Source organism: Galleria mellonella, unplaced genomic scaffold (assembly GCF_026898425.1).
Source record: "Galleria mellonella isolate WM207_F2 unplaced genomic scaffold, CSIRO_AGI_GalMel_v1 utg59, whole genome shotgun sequence".
Classification (NCBI taxonomy): domain Eukaryota; kingdom Metazoa; phylum Arthropoda; class Insecta; order Lepidoptera; family Pyralidae; genus Galleria; species Galleria mellonella.
Genome location: NW_026442125.1, coordinates 1,848,144 through 1,872,473, shown reverse-complemented (window position 1 = coordinate 1,872,473; position 24,330 = coordinate 1,848,144). Strand labels below are relative to the sequence as shown.

The window sequence follows — 24,330 nt, the reverse complement described above, 5'->3', positions numbered from 1 at the left end:
ACCCTTCACTGGTGCTCCGCCAGCGTATCCCGTTAGCGCAGGCGGGGTTACCATACTATTTTCACCCATAAAAAAAAGACCTCACCATAACTTGCTGAGTAATTTGAAGCATGATGACACCTCAGGTTATGTAACTAGTAGAGATCTCTATTTTTTTTTAATTTATATATATATTTTTTATGCAACTTAGTATGGCAAACAAGGTGACGGCTCACCTGATGGAAAGTGGTAACCGTCGCGTATAGACATGAGCAGTACCATGGGCATAACAAAGTATATCGTTTTGCCCATGAATATGATGATATTCCTCTGTACCCTTTAAATTCACTGCCATATCCCACCCTTCAAATCGAAATACAGCCATGCAAATACAACTGCTTCACGGTAGAAACACGAATGGGACAGAGGTTCCTAAGCAAGCGACTTTTGTACAAAGTTTCCCTCTGGTAATACTCGCTCATAATGTATCTTTCTATAGGTGAAAGAATTTTTAAAATATATTACGTAGTTTGTGTTTATCTATTACAAACAGATAGATGTTTTGTTTTTATGATATTAGTATTAATGTAAATAATATAAAACAAATTCGCTGTTCGAATCTGTCTGTTTCTCCGTTAAATTATTCTAAACTACGTAATAGATTTTGATATAGGTTTCATTGTCAATGTGTAATATGGTGTTACGTACGTCCATAAACTACGATAACTTCATTTACCATCAGACAGGCCATATGCTTGTGTTTGTCAACAAAGTAGTATAAAAAAAACCAGTCATTTAGATTTTTTATACATCTTAGAATAGTAAACTAGCTGACGGCCCACCTGATGGAAAGTGGTAACTATCAACTTTAGACATGAACATATTTGAGATATATTTTACAAAAATTTTTAAAATGCCTAATTTAAACCTGTGCGAAGTCGGGTCAGCTCACTAGTTTATTATATTACATTTTATTCATAAAAATGTTAAATCTCTCATCTCATTTTACTATTAAACTGTTTTGTTTCTTTCTTAAAACGTTAACTCTTTCATGCAACTCATTTTGCTATTGAACTAGTTTGTCTCTTTCACAAAAGTACTTAGCACAAAAGTGCTAAATTCCTAATTTGAAAGAAAGTGTCAAAACAGTGCTTGTAGGTTTTTTCTTTCTTTTATCAGTACGAAGTATGTGATAGTTATTTTATCCAGTCAATTTTTTTTTCTATTATTCATTTAACTACATACATACATACATATCTGTCACGCCTGTCTCCCATTAGGGTAGGCAGAAACAATGGAACGCCAAATGCTTCGATTCAAACAAACCTCTTTCGTTTCTCCCACATTCATCAATCTTTTCATACACGCTCGCCGGTTACGGGTACTTTTATTTTGGCCCTTCTTCAGCACGTCGCCTATTTGGTCAGGTCTAGTGCGGCCCCTACCAACATCTCCATTTATTCTTGCTCGATAAATCTCTTTCGTAATTCTTCTTTCATCCATCCTCTCCAAATGACCAAACCAACGGAACATTCCCGTTTCGATTTTTGTCACTACATCGTCTTTCAGTCCACACTTTTCTCTTCGAGATACATTTAACTCTTATTTGAAAAAAAAAACAACAACTGTGTCTCTTATCCGTTCTTCTCAGCTGAAATTGCATTGCGAACTGGGCGGTAGATTTATAAAAAAAATACCATTCAGAAATGCTTATTATCAAGTTTAGTTGAATAAGCATTATTTTTATTTATTACATTTATTTATTTATAGTGTAATAGTTAAAATAGATCTGTAGTAGGTTTTATTTTTTTTAATAAGGGGGTAAATATTAAAAAAGTAAGTTTATGACTTGAGCCAACGCACTTCCATAAACATTGTCCCGAAACGGATATATATACTGACCCATCTCTTCTCGCAAATTTGCACCGTAATGGGGACAAAGAAAGAGACAGGTATAGCTACTAACTCTTCCCTTTTACCCTTACGTTAAATTTAGATAATTTGTCTATTGTTGATTTACATCCTTCATAGAATTTTTTAATGAAAATACCAACCAATTTATCGTTGTAGATGTTTCCGCTTCAGTACTCACTCTTATTTTTTTTAATATAATATATATATATATATATATATATATATATATATATATATATATACTACCTTACTGTGTGTTTTTTTAATGCGTGATAATGGAATTGTAACCCCACCTGTGCTGTCGGTAAACGCTGGAGGGGCACCAGTGATAGATGATAGGTGAATATGAAAGCATGTCAGTTAGCCCATCGTGAAGAATTCATAAACGATTAACCACAATTGTTTCCACGAGGAACCGCGTGGAGGTCGATCTGATAGAGTATGTTGTTAGTAATGTAGCAAATTAGTGCAAAAAGAGAAAAAGAAATTAAATTCTTCCTTTGAGAGAAAATCACCTCCAATAGTGGAAAGTCAATTTTTAAAAGGATCTATTAAACAATTTCGGCCGTTCAACCCGCAACGAAATAATCTAACTATGCATAACACCGACAAAAAGCGTTCGACGGCGACGGCGATAGGAAATCCTGCTGAATTTATAGATCTATCGCTTGATTTATACTCCCCACCCGATCCATCACAGTGGAATAACAGATAGTGTCGGCTTCGCTTTGAGGCTTTTCTACCGCCATAAATATACAGCGTACAGTCAAAACTCGAATGCGAATTCCGATCGCACACTACGCCCCGTCACTTGCCTATTTAAAGACGAATATTTGATATTTCTGTTGACACGCGTCACTATGCGTAATAGGATTTTCAAGGGAAATGGAATTTTGATAGCAATTTATCAAAGTTGACAACCCTATGTTAAAATTCGTGTGATTCGATTTTTGTATTGCGCCCAAAGAAAAAAGTGAGCACGTTCAGCCTCCTTAGACAATGTACAATCGATTCTACGAATAGAGTCGCTTCAGTTAACGCTCACATAAGGGGAATAAAATTTCCGTGGATATACAAAATAGTTTCTCTGTCGAATAGAATAGAATAGAATAGAATTTTATTGCTAACTGTGTATATACATATAGCAGTAACCATTGCTTTGGATTTGACATCAGTATCAACAGTTATACCCTATCGGGCATGAAACAATTTAAGAACAGCAATTATATTAACATCGAAACATTCAAATGCTATTACTATTACTCGATTACAAATAAATATGAAATATTATACAATACAATTAACAAGACAAAGAATAATTATAACCAAATTGGAATAAAATAGACATAATTTCGCTTACATGTCAATTATTATTAATTATTAATTTAATGAGTTTTAAGATTAAAGTATTCATTTAAATTATAAAAAAAACATTATCAAAAAGCCAGGCTTTGAGTTTAATTTTAAACATATGCTTGTCCTGACATTTAATGGAATAGAATATTCGATTCCTTCAAGAAAAGATTAAAGTCATACTATGCTTTAAATGTCGCTTGATTATCTTTTTTTTTTTTTATTTAATCAGTTATTCTCATTCATTAATCAGTCTACTCTCATTCATAGGTAGATAAATATTTATAAATAAATAATTATTAGTTGGTTGACTAAATTTTAATCCGTTTTTGTTTTTTTCTTTCATGCAACTTATAATGCATGAAAACTTAGTAACCGTCGCCTATAGACATGAGCAGTACTATGGACGTAACATAATATACTGTTTCGCCCATGATACTCGATGCTTTGTCTATATAATCTAAGTTTGAACTAAAATCGAGTACACACAGTCTAAACCGGATGATTTAGTTAACGCCATTCCCTATGATGAATTGTTCTTTTAATTACCATGGACCGCAATCCTGTGGGATGCCATAATAAACAACGGGCCGATATTGGACGATTGGACGTGAGCAAAAATGAATTACGGGCGAAATCAAATCAGTTGGGAATAGAATGCTTGTTGAACATAGTTGATGGAACGGTGTTTGCTTTCCACTAAAATTGCTATCGGCTTAATTGGCATAGTCAAAAACAGTCAAGAGTGTGTTGAATAGCGACTAATAAGGTTCCTTTATATATTTATTACGATTAATGCTTGAGCAGTTTTAGGTGAAAATTTGTAATCATTGTGACGTCTCGGATCTATTGCGTATTCTCTTTCGTAGGGCTCGTTGTTAGTTCCTGTTAATAATAGAAATTTTACGAGGTGTTTGGTAGTGAAATTCTGTACAGCACTTATAATTTGGATAGATGATACATTTATAAATGTTGTGAACAAGGGTGGACTTATCTCTGCAAGAGGTATATTCCAGTCAATCCGATACAGTGAGAAATCATGTAGTTAACGATCTGATAATGTGAACGAATGCTGTACAAACAACATTAATACTAATAAATACAGTTAAATGACATATTAATATTGTATAATATTATTTATCTCTTCAGAACATAGAGTATATTTTCCAAAGGCATTTTCGTATGGTTTGTTTATTACCAAGAGGGACTTCGTGCAAAAGTCGACTGCTTGGGTACCTCTAACCCACAGTACGTAGCTATATACATCTCTCTACAGCTTTTTTATCGCAGAAAGATAATAATTGAGTTTATTGAGATTTTTTTTGTAAAATGAAATAGTGAGCCCGCTGCACTATCAGTATACACCGGTGGGGCACCAGTGATGAATGACAGGTGAGGATGAAAGCAGGTCAATTAGCCCACCGCGACGAATCCAGAAGAATTAACCACAATGGTTTCCAGGAGGAAACCGCGTGGAGATCGACCTGATAGGGTGTATTGTTAGAAATCGGGCTACTAGACCCCATTACTAACAATCCCTTCCCCCCAGTTTAATAAGTTTATCCATTACAAATGATACTAGTTATAAAGGTTAACAATGGGAAACATATGAGAGAAATAGACATAACTAAGTAGGTTTTGAGATAGACTTTGATCTTTTGACTTTTTGTTAAGTCTCCTTATAGACCCTGATTAAGTCGCTGGTAAAATGAAGTTATAAAAGATTTTTTTTTTCATTACAACAATATTTCTAAGGTAAGCCAGTTACTCGTCCAAGTGTCTCTTCCTGGTTCGAACGCGCTTTCATACCGCGCTTTGAAATTGCACGTACTGGCCATTAGTAACCGAGATTCGCCAAATGCGAATATCAACATTTTCGAGGCGAGTCACAAATCGAGCGAATACTAAATCGGCTTTGTATTAAACCGGTATCATTGCGCAGGTAAAATTATTGGAATTACCGAATACTTGACTGCAACACGCGAGTGATGCCTCGAAATATTGGTCTAGTTAAAATAGTTGTCGTATTTCGAGTAAATTTTAAATTAACTACTCGTTTATCATCATTCCAGCCATTATTCGTCCACTGCTGGACATAAGCCTCCCCCATAGACTGCCATAAAGAATGGTCCTGAGCCACATGCATCCACTGACTCCCTGCAATGCCAAATATACAACTATATGTATAAAATAAACTATAAAATAAATAAATATGTAATATCAATAAATGAGTCCAGCAATTTCCATGTCTTGTCCTCTTGGAGCTTGCTGGTGTAACTTCATTGAGGACTAAAAATACAGAGGAATAACATCCGAGTCCTTAAGAATGCCAACGCATGGGGGGTATCATTGGCGAAACAGTATACTCTGCTATGTCCATGCTACTGCTCATGTCTATAGGCAACGGTAACCACTTTCCATCAGGTGGGCCGTCAGCTTGTTTGCAATTCTAAATTGTATAAAAACAAAAGCATTTTCAGAACGAATGAGAGAGACAAAATATATTCAATATTGCTGTTCGCAGCTTCCTCTGGAGTTACTAAAATTTATTTCTCAGTATATGTTTAAATCTCACAATCTTATAACTTTTTTTATGCAACTTAAAATGGCAAACAAGCTGACGGCCCACCTGATGGAAAGTGGTAACGTGAAAACAATTTTGACTAATTGTTAATTAGTTTTCAATATCAATAGGAGCGCCCAGCAACTACGTGCGAGCACGTCGACGGCACTTATTCGATATTCCATTACGAAGAACAGAGTTCGCTAAACAGGCTCCCCTATCTCTTGCATTGAAACTACTCTATGATATTTTGAGCCAGTATCCGCAATTGGATGTATTTGCCTCCAACTTGCTGGAGTTTCGTCGAGTGACCACAGAGTATTTGTGTTCAGACGTTTTTGTTTAAGTCTTTTTATATTATTATTTATTTTTTATATGTTATTGTACTCATGCTTTCCTGGGTTAGCGTATTGGAAGAATGTAAGGCTCACCCAGTGGATGAAATAAATAAATATTTGACATTATGAATATTTTTTTTAATTAAACCTAAATAAAATTATTTCGATTTATTGAAGAATAAAATATTTATGAAGCAAAATCTAGATTCATTTGTTGTTAAAGTTAAATAAAAAGTTAATTAACAATAACAAACAAATTCTCTGTCCCACACATTGTGTGGGATTTGTATCGAATAGAAAACAAAGTAATTATTTATTTTTTCCGATAAATAAACATAGTATTTGTAATTTTAATTAATTTTTATTTTGTTTTGATCCAAAATTATCGGCGCAAGTAAACAATTGCTCCGTTTCTATTCGATACAAACCCAACATACATTATTTACTCTAAAACAAAGTACACAGGCGTAATGAAAATCGTAGGAAGCGCCCCCGGGCGAGCATCGTTGTACGTTTATTTAAAAGCCGAAAGACTATTTTCGGGAAAGGGCGGCCCGAAACCGCACTCCGGATTTATGGTGGGGTCCAATTCGCAGGAAATGGCCGATTTGAAATTTCTAATTTTTTTTTTAATAATCGTTTAATGTTACTTAAGTTGCGAGTGTTAATCGATTTGCCAGAATGTTACAGAAGAGTTAGTTTTTGGACGTATGTGCGAATTTTGTATGTTTTTTTTTATACAACTTCGAATGGCAAACAAGCTGCCGGCCCACCTGATGGAAAGTGGTAACCGTCGCCTATAGACATGAGCAGTACCATGGACATAACAGAGTATACTGTTTCACCCATGATACCCCCCATGCGTTGCCATTCCTGAGGACTCAGGTGTTATTCCTCTGTACCCTGTAAATTCACTGCCATATGCCACCCTTCAAACCGAAACACAGCCATGCAAACAACTGCTTCACGGTAGAAACACGAATGGGACAGAGGTACCCAAGCAATCGACTTTTGTACAAAATCTCCCTCTGTATGTATGTATGTAGTCCAGACAGTCGAACAAAATGTATGAATGGTAACTTCGTCTGCGCTATTGGTATAGAATAACGGGGCACCAGTGAGGTCAGGACGATTTAAAAGTGCTTGTAAAGACGTCTATTTGAATATAGATGATTTGAATTTGACATCATCATCATCATCATCATCATCATCATCAATATACAATGCCTTTAACAATCTATTGCTAAACATAAGTCTCCCCCTTGGCAGAATACACATATACGTATATATTATTTGTACTTTAGCAATAAAGCCTTTATTATTATTATATTATTTATATATCTGTTAATATTTTAAAACTTCTTTCTTTAACCTTCACAAGAGTGTTAAAAATTTAAATCGATACACAGAAATTTTTGATGTCACCTAGATTTGAACTAAGGACCTTTAGGGTACATAAATCTAGACACTGTATCGTTATTTCACGGCGCTGTATTAGAAACTGATAGGTGTCTAGAATAAGCAAACAAGCTTACAGCCCACACGTAAACTAATAGCTCGCCTACAGACAGAAAAACATTTCCAGACTGATTAAAAATAAGAATGTAAGAAATTTAAATAATATATTTCCAATCGTATTTAAATATATAGCGGGCAAATCCATTCTTCCATAAGAGTGGTTTTCGAATTAAAATTGAAAATCCTATAATCATGAAGGTATAGAAAATCTTATTGTATTTTTTAACAACACAAGGGCTGAAAGTGTATTTTTTTTATACGACTTAGAATGGCAAACAAGCTGACGGCCCACCTGATGGAAAGTGGTAACCGTCGCCTATAGATATGAGCAGTACCATGTACATAACAGAGTATACTGTTTCGCCCATGATACCCCCCATGCGTTGCCATTCCTGAGGACTCAGGTATACTTCAGCTGACATAATAGTAATTAACTACCGAAATTGCAGCTGTGTTGCTAGATTTTACCTAAATAAATTATCTTTATATATTATAATACTTATTGAAAGGGGGAAAAGGGATTGTTAGTAATGGAGGCTAAAAATCCCTAGCAATATACCCAACCAGGTCGATCTCCTCGTGGTTTCCCCTGGAAACTATCATGGTTAATTCCTGATGAATTCATCATGATGGGCTAACTGGCCTGTTTTCATTCTCATCTATCACCCTTCACTGGTGCTCCGCCAGCGTATCCCGTTAGCGCAGGCGGGGTTACCATTCCATTTTCGCTCATCAAAAAACAAACTTATTGAAAGTTTCAGCCTTTTATAGTTTTAGAAACAAATAATTTTTCTATAAAAAAACTAACGACTTTTTCCAAGTAAAAACTTCTTTAAATGCGTTGGGCATTTTTTGAGATGGGTAAAAACCATTGAACTCGCAACACTATTACCGTTACAGCAACCGACACCTCTGTACATAAGTACGAGTATGTACGTACGTTTCATTTTTAATCGTATGCAATTTCGTACAAGATCTATTATGTAATAAACGAAAATAGTTCTAATGAACACGACGTCACTCCATTCTCTTATCACTTGCCACCCGAAGCATACACAAAGCTGTATACATCTGCCTGCGTTCGTGACAAAAGCGTACTGACGTAACCAGGCGAACATGAAGGCAGAGGGATTTTCCTAATATTCTCGGCTCAAATGCAACACGGGTTTTTTTGGTGCTGCTATGCCTATACTCGTATACGACTTTTTCGAAGCCACACAAGTTGACGTTAAGTATACCTGTGCGTTGAGGGAACGAGGTCCAACCCTCCTTTCCCTTATTAATAATCTCCATTCGAGAGGCCTTTTATTAGATCCCCGTTTACTAATTCCAGAAAATGGAGTTTTAATTAAAAATGGTCCTCATTCCGAGTGAAGAGTTCGTTTTAATTTTTTTACTTTAATGTGAAAACGCCTTGTTATTTTGTAATGACATAATTTTTAATGTAATTAATAAATAATTATTTACTTTACATATTATTTTACCAGAGGAAGACTTTGTACAAAAGTCGATTGCTTGGGTACCTCTGTCTCATTCGTGTTTCAACCGTGAAGCAGCTGTGTTTGCATGGCTGTGTTTCAGTTTGAAAGGTGGGATAATGCGTGAATTTACTGGGTACGGAGGAATAACACTTGAGTCCTCAGGAATGGCAACACATGTCTGGTATCATGGGCGAAACAGTATACTCTGTTATGTCCATGGTGCTGCTCATCTTTATAGGCGACGGTTACCACTTTCCATCAGGTGGGCCGTCAGCTTGTTTGCGATTCTAAGTTGTATAAAAAAAAATTAACTCAGAATAATTAAATAAAAAAAAATATTTTATCGAGACTGTAATTCCTGATGCAATAATAATGCCATACGGCATTAAACTCGCCACTTGTACAAAGTATTATTGTGCAATAAAGAATAAATAAATAATGTAATCATTAAATAATGTAAAATTTAATATACATATCATTATTATTATTTACTTTTATTTTATTTAAATTTGCGTTACATTTTCATTTATTTATTGATATTATATTACGAGTAAAGAAATTAAAAATAAAAATAATTGGAATGATATAAGGATCAATCAGTAGAATAACAAAGAACCTATAAAAAATGGATATATAATATATTACTAAAAAAATTTCATAGACTTAGACTAGTCCTTTTTCTATTAAATTATATATTCTAATAAAGAGATACTATCTAAAAATTAGTGCAACTAAAAATTTGCGTCACTTTCAAGAAAAACACGGTATATATTCATTATTTTAGTGAATATATGTGAACACACACACACACACACACACACACACACACACACACATGTGTGTGTGTGTGTGTGTTGGGCGTGTGCGCGTGCGTGTGCGCGTGCGTGTGCGTGTGCGTGTGCGAGTGCGTGTGCGTGTGCGTGTGCGTGCATGTGTGTATGTATGTATCTATAAATGTGAGATTAAAATATATTTGCTTTCTTTCCTCTCCTTTCCTTTTTTCCCATCAGAAACGTTACTACAACCTAAAAACAAATATGACCGCAATTAATTTGACAGCGATAACACTAATTGCTTTCACTTCATATCCAATTAGAGAGGCGCACATTTCACAAAGGGATACATTCGTATCATTTTTAATTTCGCCCTGTTTCCATTCAATTTTTTTCCGTCCGTTTCTCGTTACAGCGCGATGAATGTGATTTCCCCCATCAAGGGCAAAAACTCTTTTGAAAATTAGCTCAGTCGACCGCTTGGCCTCTGTTAATCGATTTTTTTGTGAGCATTGACGTTTTCCGCTTTACGAGTTTACGTAGGCTTTTTTAATTACAATGGTTTTTGTACGTATATTTAAATTTATTGTAGCGATGTAACGCGACTTGATTACTGATAAATAATATCTATATAGGACTGTTATGTTTATTGTTAACGTTTCGTTAAAATTAACTCTTATAAATTAAATTCTACATAATATCCATCTTTATAATTCGTCATATCAAAGAATGAGCAAACTGAAGTGGCAATGGGCTGGTCATATAGCTCGAAAAGCCAACAACCAAAGGGGATGAAAGGTTCTTGAGTAGCGACCCCGTACGGGCAAACGCAGTATAGGGCAACCCCCACTAGATGAAGTGACGACCTCAAATTTATTGCAGGGAGTCAGTGGATGCAGATGGTTCAGAACCATTCCTTGTGGCAGTCCATGGTGGAGGCCTATGGTTGAAATGATGGTGATGATTTATCTTTATGACAGTTACATTTTAGCGTATGTAGAGAACCAAGTATGAAATGTTTCTAAGTGATTTTCACCAAATGCGGTCTCTGTCCAATTTCGATGGAGCTCTTAACTAAGCTTTAAACTTTGAGTTTCCAGAAAAGCCGATACCCCCAAAATTTGGAAAGGAGGATTTTATGAAATGCTTTTTAGAGACAATTATTTTTTTTTAAAAAAGATTACCGAAATTAAACTGAAATTTCACTTGCTGAAAATCATCCCTATATTCTTATAACTTAATTTATCCCGATCCAAAAATTGTGTGTAACGTTATAATATGTTACTGTAGTTAAATTTTCTACCATTTATAGTTGGTAAATAATTTATCCTTCAACTTTTCTTATAATACTAGCTCTCTCACAATTTTGATAGTGAGGTAAACGAAATTATTTCATTAATGCTACTTCATACTATCATGATTTTGGATTGTCTTTTTGGAAAGTTGTTATTCAACTAAACGTCTATACATTTTAACCGACTTCATACTTTCGACTTATTATAATAAAATGTACAACAGTTTCTATTTCCTTGCTTATTTGATTACAAAATTTAACCAACGCTATTTACAGGCTTTTCTATTTTTAAGATTTTATATAATATAAATATAGTACATTGTATCAAATTGATAAATTGGAGCATAAATTGTTATTAAATTATTCCCAAATATAAGATATAAATGATTATAAAGCATCAAATCATAATTATTTCTAATTGATTCAGCTCTAACGGATCGTAAGAAGCAAATTAAAGTAATGGTGAATAAATAGTAGAATTACCTTGAGCTGGTGCGTAGATGTTCAAATATAGACAATCCTCCGACTGATTTGTTAGGAAGGGTAGAATTCGCTTTAAATATTCCAACCGTCCCTTGGAAATTCTCTTTAACACGGCAGTTTCATTTCTTATATCAGGCAGTACTTGAGGGCACACTGGACTGAATTCTTCAGCTATTTTCACACCAGACCATTGAGCACCAGATACTGGTGGCATAAATCTTAAGGAACCAACTGGAGGAGACGCGTAGGGTACGCCTCGAAAGACCTCGACCGGCTCGAGGAATCGAGACTCTGGGGTGACAATGAACCCTCGTATATCTCCGTACTTGGTTCGGACGACTCTTGAGCTTATCAACGGTTGGGGAGGTTTCTCGTCCATCGTGGTATCGCCTCTCACCAGCCTCGATGTCAATACGGGAAGTGTAATGAAGTATACAATGATCAGCATTAACATGTTTCCGCTTCCACCGCCACAGTTCTAGATACTGTCTGTTACTAGGTGCTATAAGTCGACCATTTTGGTAACGGACTTTGCTTTTGCGGACCATTTACTGGTTATCTGAAACAAATTAGAAGTTGCTAAATAAATATTGCATTATTTTCATAGATTTTCATATAAAAAAGACTGTAAAGATTGTCACATAAAAGATAGAATGTAAAGGACAATGTAGACGACAGAAAAAAACCTTCTATTCTGTTATGTAAACATAAATAAAACAATAAAAGATGTTATTATAAACCTAATTAATCTCTTATAGGAAATCATTTGAAATGTAAGCTAATACCAGAGGGAGACTTTGTACAAAAGTCGATTACTTGGGCACTTCTGTCCCATTTGTGTTTCTACCATGAAGCAGCTGTGTTTGCATGGCTGTGTTTCGATTTGAAGGGTAGGATATGGCGTGAATTTACAGGGTACAGAGGAATAACACCCGAGTCTTCAGGAATGGCAACGCATGGGGGGTATCATGGGCGAAACAGTATACTCTGTTATGTCCATTGTACTGCTTATGTCTATAGGCGACGGTTACCACTTTCCATCAAGTGGGCCGTCAGCTTGTTTGCCATTGTAAGTTGTATAAAAAAGTCATTTATATAAAACATTTTGGAATATAGATACAATGAAAAATTGTATATAGTTGATATGTGATGCCAGAAACAATAATAACAATAATAATCTCTGATTACCGACATTGGGATAACAAATTGTAAAAACATAAGAGATTAAAAATACACACAGTCTTTAGCAGTCTTCTACTGCTCAGATATGTAACAAAAATGATAATAAAATAATAAATATAGACAATTATGATTATCATACCAACTTTTAAATGTCAACTGCTGAACATAAGCCAGCCCTAGGAGAGTTTTTCTAGTAGTTGTCACGCTTGGCAGGTGAATTGGCAATTACAGTCAGGCTTTGGAGATATTTTAAAATGGACGCTGATGCCCATCCCTCGACCATAATATCTTTTAGTCGCCTCTTATGACACCCATGAGAAAGGTAGGGGCGGCCTATTTTATGCCCAATATAGGCGAATATAGACAATAAAATGGGAGAATATGAAAGAGGTTTCTGTTTTCAGTATAAATTTGTATACCTTCTATAAAATGATACAATGTTTGCTAAATTTAGCGACCAAATTGTTTATTTTTTTTATTCCTCTCCATCCAAAGATTGCCTGGAAGAGATAGTTTTTAGCGATAAGGTCGCCCATTGTTTTCTCATTGTGTTTATTTCTTGTAATTGTTTATATTTATAATAAGTTTACTATTGTAATCTTTTGGTGGAAACAAAAAAAGTATCTATCTATCTAAAGTAAATAAAGAAACTCATTTCAATGCGCCATAGAACACAAACCGATATACTGGAATGTATAACTGGATCTGGTTTCCAGTATCACGTATTCATGGCACGAGCGAACCAGCTCTCATTATAAGACGGTGTTCAATCAAACCTTGAATACGCTTCACTAATTATATAAGCTTTAATATCGTCTTTTGTAAGACGTGATTCAATTTTACCTATTCCTTGTAGTTTCAATGTACGCACCTGAGATTGTGAATGCGTTTGAAAATTCGTAGAAGTAATGCCCATCAAAATTAAATTACGTAATTTCAATTGTCTTGCTCTTTTGAGGGCAAAGCAACAAGCTGAGTTGTGGTCATATTGTGTTACTGTGGCATACGCATGAATGGAAAAATTGTTACTTCTTTTATGCATTTTTTTTTGTATGCGTATTCTTTTATCTCTTTTTACTGTACATGTCTATCTATGTTTGTTGTTATTTCTGTGCTGTAAGTAATGCAAACAAATTTTCTAATGATCTATTTATTTATCATTTGTTAAATATTTTATCAAATTTTCCATTTCCATTCTCCTTAACATTAAATTGCATTAATCTAGATTTAAACATTTACTTTTTGATTTTTTTTTGTTTGTCATCAGTAATTGACATCTAAAAATATTATTGACATTTGAAATACTGAGAAACTGGCGTAGATTTCGAAGTGACAATTAAAATTATCGACTTCGAGTGACAACAATACTTTTACCTTTTGACATAAGATTTGTAACAAATACGAGTACAAAAATAAAATACAACTCCCCTAGTTTTGTATACGACGAATATGCAAAGACAATTTCTTAAGGGGACATAACAAGATGCCCTGGGTAGCAGATAGTTTCCCCCGTACCGAGTTATTGGCGCAATAAATTCGTACGAGATAAACACAGAAGTAAACAAGCAGCACTCGTAAAATGTCCTTTTTCAAAGGAATCGCTTGGACATAAAATCTGGAGATAGGGATTTGGGATATTTATGGAAAGCGAATGGTCGGACAAACTAACGGTCCGATTGTAGACGCCATAACTGGTGAAATAGGGATTTGTTTGTCGCACAATGTATACCAACCAATGATTTTAAAGAGGATTCGTTGCATGTTCCGGAAACAACTGACAAAATGTTCCGAACATAGTGAAAATAACATTATTTTTAATAAGTCGTAATAGAATGGTAACACCGCCTGTGCTAATGGTATACGCTGGCAGTACACTAGTGAAATATAATAGGTGGTAATAAAAGCAGGACAATTAGCTGATCGTGATGAATTTCACAAGAATTAACTACGATAGTTTTGAGGAGGAAAGCTTGAAGGTCGATCTAATAGGGTATATTAAGGGGGAAAGGGATTGCTAGTAATGAGGTCTAATAGCCCCATTGCTAGCAATATACCCTCTTAGGTCGACCTTCACGCGGTTCCTCCTGGAAACCATTATAGTTAATTCTTGTCGAATTCATCGTGGTGGGCTAACTGATCTGCATTCATTCTCACCTATCATCTTCCACTGGTGCCTCGTCGGTGTATACCATTCCATTTTCACCCATTAAAATATTAAGTGCATATTGCTAGCAATGGGATATAAGGGCCATCACTATATTATGAAGTAATTGAAAAATGATATAGTAATTAAATCTATAAGAATTAAAACAACAAAAATGTTAGTGACTTTTTTAAATAAATATTGTATATATTAATCTCACAGCCACCTATAAATAACATCACTTCCTTCACCATCAATTAGGGTTATTAAATTGTACATAGTTATTTCATTTCTTTCTTCCAGACTGGTCGTAACGACATGACAGCAACGTTTCTTCTTGCATACATTTTCCCTGCCATTCACTTTATCTCGACCTTTCGCCTTTTATACTACATGTTTTATAATTTCTATTTTATTTTCTGTACATTTTCTATTGTTAATACCTTCTGAATGATATGTACATATACAATTTAGTTCTTTCGTTAATTATCTACTCTGAACAGCTACATGCTTATCGTTCGCGTAAAAGTATATGCAAATGTGATTGTGATACTATTTAGCATAACCGTTAGGTTTCATTTTTGACACGCTTGTATTGTTGCAGTTGCAGTTGTAATGCAGTTGTGTTTGCATGGCTTTGTTTCGGTTTGAAGGGTGGGATATGTCGTGAATTTACTGGGTACAGAGGAATAACATCTGAGTCCTCAGGAATGGCAACGCATGGGGGGTATCATGGGCCAAACAGTATACTCTGTTATGTCCATGGTACTGCTCATGTGTATAGGCGACGGTTACCACTTTGCATTAGGTGTGCCGTCAGCTTGTTTGCCATTCTAAGTTGTATAAAAAAAAATACGTTTATACATATGTATGTATGTATACTTATAATAATATATAAGTTAACAGAGATTTAAAAGATTAACTGTTGAGTTTCTTGCGGGCTGTTCTCAATGTAGTAAATTAAAAAATTAATGACGATTTTAAATTGCTTGTAAACTAGCAGTACCAATTACGCACATACACAAGTTTTTTAGCAAAAAAGAAAAATTGTTAAATAACAGTGGGTAAATATAACTTATTAAAAAAATATATTCGTTTGGTAAAATTCATCGCAACAAACAAACGATGTCAGTAATTGGATTTTATATTGAACTAACAAATCTCTATATTCATATTGAACGCTGGATTTTAATAATAGTAACCATACATACATACATACATATCTGTAACGCCTGTCTCCCATTAGTAACCAATCTTTTCTAACTACTACAGGCACGCTTGCAGTCAATATGCGTTAAATTGAGAGTGGAGACAGGATTAATTGCATGTCTCTATCTATCGACAGGATAGTTGACATGGCATTGTCATTACGTTCAGGCGATACTGTTGCTGATTGAGAAACAATATTCACAATTCTCTTTGTAACCAGTAAGGCTTAGCCCCATATTAATATTTATATCATATTTGTGATCATAGAATCTATGTCTTTTTTAGTAGAGCATAAAACTGCTTATTAGGTAGCAAAATTGTGGTAAACGGTATTGGTGGCAAATTTACTTAATGTTTTCTTCGATTAATATTATGTATTATTCTTTATTTTGTCACTGTTAGTGTTTTATACAACTTAGAATGGCACACAAGCTGACGGCCCACCTGATGGAAAGTAGTAACCGTCGCCTATAGACTGTTATGTCCAGGGTCATGACATTATGACCATGGACATAACAGACTATACTGTTTTGCCCATGATACCCCCCATGCGTTGCCAATTCTTGTTGAATTCGTCACGATGGGCTAACTGACCTGCTTTAACCTCACCTATCATCTCACACTGGCGCCCTGCCAGTGTATACCGATAGCGCAGGCGGGGTTACCACTCCATTATCACCCATTAAAAAAAAACCTTTACGACTTCCCATTCCTGAGGAATAAGGAGTCATACCTTCGTATCCTGTAATCTAACTGCCAAGTATATTTATATTTAAACTGAAAAACAGACATGCAAGCACAGGTGAAGAATACAAATGGAGTAGAATTATCCATTGAGACGAATTTTGTATAAAGTCTCTGACTTTATATACCATATCTGGATAGATGGTGGAACATGGATATTATTGGTGATATTTTTATCGATTTTCATTCTATCTAATCAACGAAATCAAGGCTTACCGGTACTTTAAATGAGAAAATGTTTAGCATACCAAATTTGCGAGGCTTTCACTAAATTACTCTTTTGTGTTCATACTTTATGTACCCACTGACAACTGGAAGGGAAGTAAATTGGTCCGCGATTCCTATGTTTGAACAATTGAACGTGTTTCGCTTAATCATTCTCGTTGGTGGAACGGTGACAGAGAAAAATCTCTTAGCCATATTGTGGAGTTTACATTGATTTATTTGTTGAACTTTTATACTCTTAGAATATAAATGGCGGATTTAACACAGTATAGATTTTTCTACCAGTCGACCGTAGACAGGAATTATAAAAAACTAATATAAATTGATAGTTAAATAAATATAATTGTTTTGTTATTAAGTACGTATCACTTTATTTTTCCTCTATTCAATAATGCACCGCCTACTTATTTCTCGGTTTGTCCAATGGTTGCTGGTAGAGAACACATTCCGGTATTAAGTCCGTCTAATGTACATAGAATTTTACTGTGCATTAAAGTTTATTTGGAAAAATAAAACAGGGCAAAGGGATACCCAAATAAATAGGAAAAACAAATCTTAATAATATAATTAAAAAAAGATGATATCTGGACATAAAAATGTTATCCATCTGTCTGTAGGCAAAAATTTGTGCACCAAATTTGAAAAGGTTGTAATTTTAACTTAAAACGTGTATATCATGTAAATATCACGTTTTAAGTTAAATTATATATATATATATATATATATATATATATATATATATATATATATATATATATATATATATATATATATATATATATATATAGTAGTAGTTGACACGCTTAGGAGGCAGGTTGGTAACCGCAGTTAGGTTTTTAAGAATTTAAAAGAAAACGGTACTGCCCATCCCTCGATCATTAAAGTCCACACACAGGAAGGAAAGAGGCCCATTCAACAACCATAACGACAAAGGTCAAGATTCTATTCTTCTTTTATACCCCAGCCAACGACCCGCCTCGGCTTCGCATGGGTGCAATGCTGATACTAAATAGCGCCGCCGGCCCCCCTTACATTACAACATCACATTAGAAACCTCTAAATTTATCAGGATGGGATATGGCGTGAATTTACTGGGTACAGAGGAATAACACCTGAGTCCTCAGGAATGGCAACGCATGAGGGGTACCATGGGCGAAACAGTATATTCTGTTATATCCATGCTACTGCTCATGTCTATAGGCGACGGTTACCACTTTCCATCAGGTGGGCCGTCAGCTTGTTTGCCATTCTATGTTGTATAAAAAAAAAGTGTTTCTCTACTATATTATGCATGTATTATACATATAAACCTTCCTCTTGAATCACTCTATCTATTAAAAAAACCGCTTCAAAATCCGTCGCGTAGTTTTAAAGATTTAAGCATACATAGGGACGGACAGACAGCGACAGCGACTTTATTTTATACTATGTAGCGATGGTATTTTGTTTCGATATTTCTTTATTCAGGATAATGGTAAAATCATAACAATACGTTATACCGAAGTGGTTACCACTCAAGTTAAATGTAATGACATTTCGACAAAAGCATTGTGCCGATCAAGACAAACACTGCTATTTGGTTTTATGATACTTCCCGGCCTAACAAAGGATATCTGTGCTTGGTAATGGACAACAGACATACGCTTTACTGGGTACTTTAGATCGCATGATATTTGTGGTGTTTTATCCTTGAGAAATATCTAATATCTGATATATATAAATAAAAATGTTGTTCGTATACCAGATGGAGACTTTGTACAAAAGTCGTGTTGCTTAGGCACCTCTGTCCCATTCGTGTTTCTGCCGTGAAACAGTTGTGTTTGCATGGCTGTGTTTCGGTTTGAAGGGTGGGATTTGGCAGTGAATTTACAGGGTACATAGGTATAACACCTGACTCCTCAGGAATAGCAACGCGTGAGGGGTATCATAGGTGAAACAGTATACTTTGTTATGTCCATGGTACTGCTCATGTCTATAGGCGACGGTTACCACTTTCCATCAGGTGGACCGTCAGCTTGTTTGCTATTATAAGTTGTATAAAAAAAAATTAAATATATACTATTAAATATACAATAATAAAATAATTATTTATAACATTGTTTTGCAATAGTAAGACATCATCATTTATATTTATATTATTTCATCATTTATCTTATTATTCAATTATTATCATTTATATTATTTTATTAAAGAGATTTTTTTTTATTTTATTAAAGTTAACAAACAATAATATAATATATAATTATAATAGGATTACATTTAAATGTGATTAATAGTACTACCAACAACGTTAACTACAGATCGCTATATAAAGAAAGAAAGTATATAAACATGCAAATATTGGCGAGGAGTGGATCTGACCATTATATCTATTAATTAAGTTAAATTATAAATAACATTGACACAACCACATCACCGGTACCAATTATACAAAACAAACAAAAAAAAGATATTTAAATATACACATCTATATATATTGTATCTAATGAATGAATGAATGAATGAATGAATAAGTATACTTTATTTGCATTATACAATATAGGAAATAAGCAAGACAATTTACAAACACAACGATACAATTGTATAAGTACGTATATTGTTTAAGTGAAAAGTTTGTTTAGTGTATGTGTAAATAAAATTAAATAATTAATTAATTAACCTATCGGAAGTTAAACTTCTTTGTAGTAAGACAACAACTGTTTTCAACCCACAAAAAGTCATAATTAAAAACCTAATTATACCAATTATTTTATAATCAACAAAAAACATCTTCCGCTATTTGATGTGATAATCTGTGATCGTTTATACAGCGGTAGAGGTAGGTTCGCGTGCAAATGTTCAATTTAAGTTTTTAATTTAATCAATGCTCTCTCTAATTATGTAGTTAAAGCAGTAAATTGTGGTTGTTTATCAAAATATTTTAACGTATCAAATTAACGGGTACGTTTGTTTCGAATAAAGCGACTCCAAACATTAATACACGTACACGCACATTCATATGTATTTTATTATTATTATTTGTTGTTAGTAATGGGGAGGTTAGTCCCCATTGCTAACAATATATCCTATCCGGTTGACCTCCACGCGGTTTCCCCTGGAAAATATCTTGACTTATTTATCGTTGAATTCGTCACGACGGGCTAACTGATCTGCCTTTTCATCCTCACCTATCACCTTTCACTGGTACCCCGTTAGTGTACACATTGATGAACGACAAGATTATTCATAGATAGTATCTACCCATAGATAGATAGATAGATACTCTTTATTGTTTCCTCCGAAAGATTACAATAGTGAACTTATTATAAATATAAACAATTACAAGAAATAATCACAATGAGAAAACAATGGGCGACCTTATCGCTAAGAGCGATCTCTTCCAGGCAACCTTTGGATGGAGAGGAGTAATTATAAACAGTTTGGTTTTAATTATAAACAATTATATCTATGTTTTTCTGTTGAATGTAATATTCCATGTAATATATATTTTCTCGACTACAACTGTGGCAACACCTAAAAATTAAAGCGATTTTGATAAAATTTGTACGGGACTAATTTTCCAAACCAGTTCACAACTGACGGAGTTATGAGGTAACGAACAAAAAAATACAATCGCATTGAGGACTTCCTTATTTTCAAAGTCGGTTAAAGAAGGTATATTTTCAAATGGATTCCATAGACATTTTATCAAAATTGACTCAATAATTTAGTTTTTAAATCAAAACAATTGATTTTGCCATAACTGAAGTCAATGTTTTTATGGAACACCATCTTTTTATACCGAAATACGAGGAAAAGCGAAATCTTAAAGTGCTGAACAATAGACAACTATCTTCTTGCTTTTTCTAAATTCATCTCACGTTGACTACTTTATTTCTTCTAGATTACGTAGACTCGACTTGTTACTGAAGCATCGATATGTACAATCTATTCCATATTTATAACGTCAGACAAGGTTTGCCTCGGTACAGTCAGCATAAAAAGTCGGTTAACACGTATAGTATATTCATTTATACATTTATGTATTATATTTATTTATGGTATATGTATTTGGGTAATATTCTAATATATATTAATATATTAATTTAAGTGTTTAATTGTATATTTGTTTATATATTGATTAATGTTAACAGTTATTCGTATTCGAAGTATTAATAGTTATAGCACTTCAGCTGCTCGGTAAAGACATGCTTTCTAACTGTATTGGGTTGACTGGAAGAGATCTCATTCAGAAATAAGTCCATCTTTGCTCACAATATTAATAAATGTATTAACAATGCAATAAAGAATATATATAGATTTCCTCTGTCCATTCCTTTTAAAATATCTGTAAAATTCTAATTGTGGTTGCCAATCCGCCTGTCAAAATTAAAATACATTAACGTTAGAATCGGATTAATATTACTAAAAAGTAAAAATTTGTTGATTACGTGCAACATACGAGTATACGAGTATAATAAACTAATATCAACAAATATAGAACGAAGTAAAACGCTTTTAAAAATCTTATGGTATTCATCAGCTTTTGATGCTAACCGTACTTATATCCTTCATCTGATATTTATCTTACACGAACCGACTAGATTTCTAGAGCTTTAGGACTAGGGTTGGCGATTCTTTGCAAAATCGATGTTTGAATCGATTCGAATCGTAATCTGTCAAATTTATTAAAAAAAGAAATTAGTATTTAAAAGATTGCTGGAGTTTGAAGCTGGAAAGATTTCACAGGAGTATATATATATATATATATATATATATATATATATATATATATACAGATAATAATTATTATGATTTATTGCCATGTGGTCTTAGCATAGAATACGCGACCCCTTCCATTCATATGGATGTCGTAAGAAGCGACAAGGGAACTTATGGTTAAACGATAGGCAGCAGCGTCTCTTCTAAAACATCACCAAAATTTAACTGCGGCTGCCAATCCGTAAAGCGTAGCACCTACTGGCAAACTTCTCCCTAAAGGAAGGAAGGGCTATATTCAGCAGTGGACAGTTAACAGCTGATATGATGATGATGATAATGATGATTATGTAGACTAATTCTAATTATTACTATGGATTAATTTCGCACTTAGTCATAAAGGCAAAATCTATTATGTTACGTCCTCAGGAATGGTTAGGATTGCAACGATATATTGGAAACCCGATAAATATCGATATATCTACGCCCGAAAATATCGATATATAGTGCAATCGGCACAAAGTCAATATCGATATATAAATATCGATATGATCTCAATATATCGTTTCTTTGTGGTACCAACTGTCCCGACGTAAACTGTTTTATCTGTCTGGTTTTTCTATATTACTTTTTGAGTTCTTACTGTCATAGCGGCTGTACACTCCTCCCTCCCCGGGAGGGAATCAAAAGCAATGGAATCAAATTAAGAAATGGAACTATTTAACAGCTTTTGATGTTAATCTTACCAATATTATGAATGTGAAAGTGTGGATGTTGTTACCCAATCACGCAAAATCGGCTGAACGGATTTGGATGAAATTTGGCATGCATGTAGCCTTTGACATGGAAAAAAACACAAACTAACTTTTATATCGATTCCTTTTTTTACTAAAAATAAAAAAAAATATCGACATATCGGTCTATAACACCGATATATCAAATCGACTTTGTTTGATATATATCGATATCGCTATATCGATATTTTTCAAAAACTTGCATCCCTAGGAATGGTATCGCATGGGGATACCATGGGCAAAACAGTATACTCTATTATCTCCATAGTATTGCTCATGTCTATAGGCAACCGTTTCCACTTCCAATCAGGTAGACCGTCAGCTTATTTGCCATTGTAAGTTGTATAAAATAAATACAAAGAAACCCATAAAACAAGTACCTTGTATTAATTTTTTTTTAAGTATATGCATAAAACTGAGCTCACGTTGGCTGAAATTGCAAGCGTGGTATAGGTAAATATTGTCACAGCCAGGAAGCGGGCCGCTGGCTCAGCCAGGAAATTGCGGTGTCGACGCGACCTCGTTGTATTCGGTTCCACTTTATTTACATGTGCTGAATTATAATTTTCATTATTACAAACTTTTGTTTAACTTGCTTTTGTATAGAAGTCTTTCCGTTCAAAAATTTGTACAAAAGTCGATTGCTTAGGTACCTCTGTCCCATTCGTGTTACTACCGTGTAGCACTTGTGTTTGCATGGCTGTGTTTCGGTTTGAAGGGTGGGATGTGGCGTGAATTAACAGGGTACAGAAGAATAACACCTGAGAACTCAGGAATGGCAACGCATGCGGGGTATCATGGGCGAAACAGTATACTCTGTTATGTCCATGGTACTGCTCATGTCTATAGGCGACGGTTACCACTTTCCATCAGGTGGGTCGTCAGCTTGTTTGCCATTCTAAGTTATATAAAAAAAATCTATTTTTAAACAATTCGCCGGCTGAAATTTACTGCTGAATATAGGTCTCTATCAATCAATTAAGCCCGTCCCCTATAGTAACACAAGTCAGTGAATTTTATATGTAAAAAAATTATGGACTTAAACTCTTTCTATACATTTTTTATCGTGGAAATTTTTAAACCTGGAAATTAATATCCGGGCTTCAAAAAAAAAAATTCATCAGTTTATCTACTCGTGAAATCTACGTGTACGAATTCGCAGGCAAATAGTTAGTTTAAAATATTAGTAACCATAAACAGGGGGGAAATGGAGTAATGGAGGCTGAGAATCCCATATACCCAACCAGGTCGACCTCCTCGCGGTTCCCCCTGGAAAATATCATGGTTAATTCCTTAATTAATTCATCATGATGGGCTAACTGGCCTGTTTTCATTCTCATCTATCACCCTTCACTGGTGCTCCGCCAGCGTATCCCGTTAGCGCGGGCGGGGTTACCATACCATTTTCACCCACCAAAAAAAACCATAAACAGGCCTCTTACACGTTTTTAACTGTAACCAAACCTTACCTACCCATAAGCTGAGCTATAAACAACATAAATTGATATTTCTAACTTGATGGTCACGCGAGCTAACCTTAGTTTTTCATGTCACGCTTCCGTTTCACGTACAAAGTGTTTAACATTAAAAGCCATTTTGCTTATTTAAACTGTTCATTGCACTTTCATTTTTAGTTTTT

General features: G+C 34.4%; 1 protein-coding gene across 1 annotated transcript in view; it reads right to left on the bottom strand.

Moving 5' to 3' along the window:
* Nucleotides 1-24,330, bottom strand: part of LOC113522707 (neuroligin-4, Y-linked) — a 138,746-nt gene that overhangs the window by 68,584 nt on the left and 45,832 nt on the right. The window contains exon 2 of the mRNA XM_026908490.3: nucleotides 11,697-12,255. Coding sequence (XP_026764291.1) covers nucleotides 11,697-12,150 — 454 coding nt within the window. The 5' untranslated portion in view covers nucleotides 12,151-12,255. The remainder of the gene's footprint in view (nucleotides 1-11,696; nucleotides 12,256-24,330) is intronic.